Source organism: Phalaenopsis equestris, unplaced genomic scaffold, assembly GCF_001263595.1.
Source record: "Phalaenopsis equestris unplaced genomic scaffold, ASM126359v1 Scaffold000002, whole genome shotgun sequence".
NCBI classification, from domain to species: domain Eukaryota; kingdom Viridiplantae; phylum Streptophyta; class Magnoliopsida; order Asparagales; family Orchidaceae; genus Phalaenopsis; species Phalaenopsis equestris.
Genome location: NW_018164444.1, coordinates 19853886 through 19858194, shown reverse-complemented (window position 1 = coordinate 19858194; position 4309 = coordinate 19853886). Strand labels below are relative to the sequence as shown.

Genomic DNA, 4309 nt, shown 5'->3' with positions numbered 1-4309 from the left:
AATAATAATAATAATAATAATAATAATAATAATAATAATAATAATAATAATAATAATAATAATAATAATAATGCGAACACGGTCATCTAAGAGCATGTAGAAATCAGTGATAAACTGTCATAAACTCGGTCAATTCCAACATTTATAATAGATTTGATTTACTTCTTCTGTGCAAGAGCCAACCATGTTTCTCTGGTGGGAGCCATTGCTCTTCTTCATTCTGGTCTTAATTAAAATCTTAAAGTTTAAATCACTTAATGTGTTGTTACTAAATAAATTTATAGTGTTGGTATTTATCATGATTTAGCTTTGAAAGTTACTCTTTCCATCCACATCTATCCTACTCATGCTAAGTCAATAACTCCATTTATTATTACTAATGTAGGAATCTCCATGGTGCATGATGTTGATAATGTTCATAACCCTATCCTCCAAAGCTCTGATACCTATGTTTTTTAATAAGGAATTAAATTGTGGCCTTTTCTTGTCTTAACTTGGGCTTGAAGAGAAAAATAAAACAATTATGAGCCATCAGGTTGTGATTGCAAATAGGTCCTTTCTTTGCATAGGGAATGATGCAAGAAGCATGTTTGCATTAAAATATCATGCTTCGTAATCTTTACTTCATACTTTAAGTTGCTATCAGAAGTATAACTGGGATTGATCATTTCTTTGATTGAAGACTTCTTCTAAACTATCTCTCTCTCTCTTTCTCTCTCTTTGTTTTTTTAATTATCATTATTATTTAAAACAATGGGGTATTTATGCTCCAAAAGATTCAATTGTTCATTTTATTTTTATGAACATTTTGTATTTAAACCCAAATATTTGTTTTAGTTCATGATAGTTGACTCTATATGTTTCTTTTATTACTGTACAATTTCTGAAATCAATAAAAAAACATTTACAGGAAAAAACAATCTTTAACAAATAAAATTTGAACATTTTTCTTATGTTTTGTCACAAAAAAATTGAAATTGCTCAAAAACTACTTTAAAAATAATCAAATCTCTACAATATATAATAATGTCATCAAATATATTATTTTTGCTAGTTCGAAAAGCTTTGTTCATAAAAAATACCATGAAATTAAATGCCGGTGGGCTGGCTGCCACATGATTTCTTGTCTTCTCGAACCTTCTTCTTCCTTTTTCTCATCTAAGAAACTAGTAATACTAACCATTTTCTGCAGTCTCTTCAAACTTGCTCCTTCTTCGTGCATGCTCATGTATAACTGAACATACCAAATGGAGGAGTCCAGAAATCAATCGGTGGGATGTTACTGCAGGCCACTGCGAATGTGCTTGAGATGGGAACAAGACAAAGTCCTCGGCTTCTTAGTTGCTGCTTTCTGCCTTCGCTGTCTTTTGATCTCTCTGAGTTCTGTATAAATTTATCAAAATTTTTGATGGAAGATTAATAGCTCAGATACTGATTTGAAAGTATGGGTGAGATTGAATTACCTGTTGCTGATTTATTTGGCTCCCAGTTCTTAAATATGGACTGCTTAGTGTCTGGATGTTTAAAAGAAAGTGTTATGCTTGCAAATGACTTCAATTTTTTTTTATTTTTTTCTCATCTTTTGCACAGATATATAGTTGTTTATATTGCATGAGAATGGCATTACTAACCCTGACTTGATCATGGAGGAACTTGATGTACTCAATGGCCTCTTGCAGAACAGAAGCAGTGTCAGTCTGGAGAGGATAAACAAAAAAAATTAGATATATATATTAATTAGAACAAAAAAAGCCATTTGGGGTGATTTATATTTTATTTTTGTTTGTATATTGATTTGGAATAAAATAAGTTTGTAGGTAATTGTTGTTGTTAAATACTCACAATATCTAAAAATAGTTTGAGTGCTCTTAAGAATAAGTTGATTTACATTTAAAAATTAGATAGACTAAACATGCAAAAAAATGTAATAGACAAAATTACTTTTGAAAGTAGAAGCAAAAACATAAAAGTAAAAAAAAAAAAAAAACAAAATTAATCCCAATTTTGGTTCTAAGCAAATTTAAATAATGATCAACATAAGAGATTTTGAGCTCTTTAAGTTTCCAAGAAATGAGAGAGTTTATTAGGTGAGTGCTGGCCCAAAAAAACTTTTTGCTTTAAATCGGTTTGTTATTTTAAATTCTTAATTATACTTATTGTGCCAAATTTACATATAATAAAATATTTATTAAAAACAATTTAGAATATCACTTATAAATACTAATTATTAACTAATTTATTATTTGTAGGCTATGTTGATATATATATATATATATGTAAAATATGTAAAATTAAACTGCTAATTTAAAAGAAGAACCAAAACTATGCCTTTGGATATGAAAATTCCTTTACCTTTCCAAAAGGAGACACCAGCTGCTGAAGTGCAGTAACTCTGTCGCCAAGCTTCTCTTTCCTTACCTAATAAGCATGCATAACAAAAGTTTTTGCATAAATTCAGAAAAAAAGAAAAAGAAAAAGTAATCATAGAACACTATTATATATTAAGTCTTTTGATCAAACTTTACCTTAAAGGTTGGCAATGGAGATGGCGTGGCAATTCTAGGCTTCTTTGATCTTGATGAGTTACTTGAACTTGTATTCTCTTCTGAGTTAAGCTTATAAATTGAAACAACAACAAAAATCATTAAACATAACATTAGCAATGAATAAATTAAGCGAATTATAACAACAAAGTTTATATTTACCTCAGATTTATTGAGATAAGATTTTTCCTCAAATCCAGCGTCCATAAACTGCAAGGGCTCAACTAAAGAACAGAAATCAGAACTTGTATTTTTGCCTGAGTTGTCTTGCTGGTGAGGTCTAGCTTCAAATGCAAGAAGATTATCGAGAAGGGAAAATCCAGAAGGCGAAAGAACTGGGAGATTTGTCATGGCGGACTCTGAAGAACTCGGATCTATAGTTAAAAAGCCTTGGCTTGTATCTTTCAGATTAGCATATGGTTCATCGGAGCCTTCAGCACTGCAACAAAAAAAACAAAGTTTATATGTACAAATCCTTATTTCATCCGGATTTATTAAATTATATTTACATGATTTAAAGTATTATTTGATTAAATTCAGCTTAAATTTACTAACTTGAGCAAACAAACAACCCTTTTGGTTGAGGACTACCAACGATGTACAAAATTCAACACGATAGAATTTCATAAAATTAGATTTTCTCATATCATATATATTTCCAACCAAACATATCTTAAAAGAGAACCAGATCGGATTAATTAATGGGCAACAGTACTACATGAAGGATTGAGCCCACTGATCAACTGAAGAAGGCGATAGATCAGAAATCGAAAGCTGACAAGAAGAATCCATGGCTGGGATGCCCTGAAAAGTTACACAGCTTGCCGGAGAGTTGTCGAAGGAGCAGCCCGCGATTCCGTCAGCCGCCAACGATTGCGCCCATCCGAAGCACAAATCCTGCGGCTCTTTGACGCTGCTGCATCTCATGGAACTCCACCAGCTTCCGCTGAGGCCATGGAACTCATCAGCCATGACTGTATTTGGTTTTCTCTTTCTCTGGATTGGAATTTGTTGTTTTGTCTCTATGGTGTCGTAAGGAATGGGAAGATTTGGTGGCAAGTTCTTGGCTTTTTTATAGAAAGAGTGGATTGGGATGACATGGATGGAGAAGGGAAGAGAAAGTTGACATCTTGACGATGTGTAGGGAAGATTTCAGAGGCCAGGGAATGTAAAGTAAATCTACTTCAATTTCCGTGCGGCAGCTCGTGGAAAGGTCCACACGGCATCCGCGCATGATAGGACTCCATTAACCACAAGCCAGAGTCACGACAAAAACAACTGTGCAGTTTTAACTGGGAAGAAGACTTAGACATTCAATTTAAAAGAAAACAATTTATTATAAATACAAAATATTTATACAATGGTGATGAGATAAGAATTTTATTTTATAAAATAACAAGTGAATTTATTTATTGTTAATATAAATTTAAATTATTATTGTATGGTGGACTGGTCAAGAAGGCAGATAATGACTTACTAATTTTACATCACATGAAAATTTAATGCAAATATAATAACTCACATAGAAATTAATAGTGTATGTCACAAAAAAATTGATAGTAGAATAAATATGTCGTTCGTATCATTCGGCTAGCCACCCTAGCCGACCGACTAGCCACCTTGTTGGGTGGATCCAACAATGAAAAAAATTTTAAGTATATGAAAAGATGCAAGACATACGAAATGTGGCAATAAAAATCAGTAACTCTCGGGAGCATAATGACTTAACACGAACTTCTTAAATACCATATATATAAATATATATA

The 4309-nt window shown here is 31.9% G+C and overlaps 1 protein-coding gene across 2 annotated transcripts; it reads right to left on the bottom strand.

Annotated features, from left to right (window-relative positions):
- Nucleotides 1-1039: 1039 nt before the first annotated feature.
- On the bottom strand, nt 1040-3675 carry LOC110037241 (transcription factor bHLH112-like). 2 transcript variants are annotated; one of them, XM_020741841.1, is made up of 7 exons: nt 3259-3675; nt 2706-2982; nt 2526-2615; nt 2353-2418; nt 1632-1697; nt 1464-1514; nt 1040-1383 (listed from the first exon to the last, which is right to left on the bottom strand). In XM_020741841.1, the coding sequence occupies exons 1-7, from the start codon at nt 3513-3515 to the stop codon at nt 1225-1227; spliced, it is 966 nt and encodes a 321-aa protein (XP_020597500.1). In that variant the 5' UTR covers nt 3516-3675; the 3' UTR covers nt 1040-1224. The 2 variants fall into 2 exon arrangements, with proteins under 2 accessions (XP_020597500.1, XP_020597506.1); XM_020741847.1 differs by having other exon boundaries at nt 3262-3675.
- Between the last annotated feature and the right edge of the window lie 634 nt (nt 3676-4309).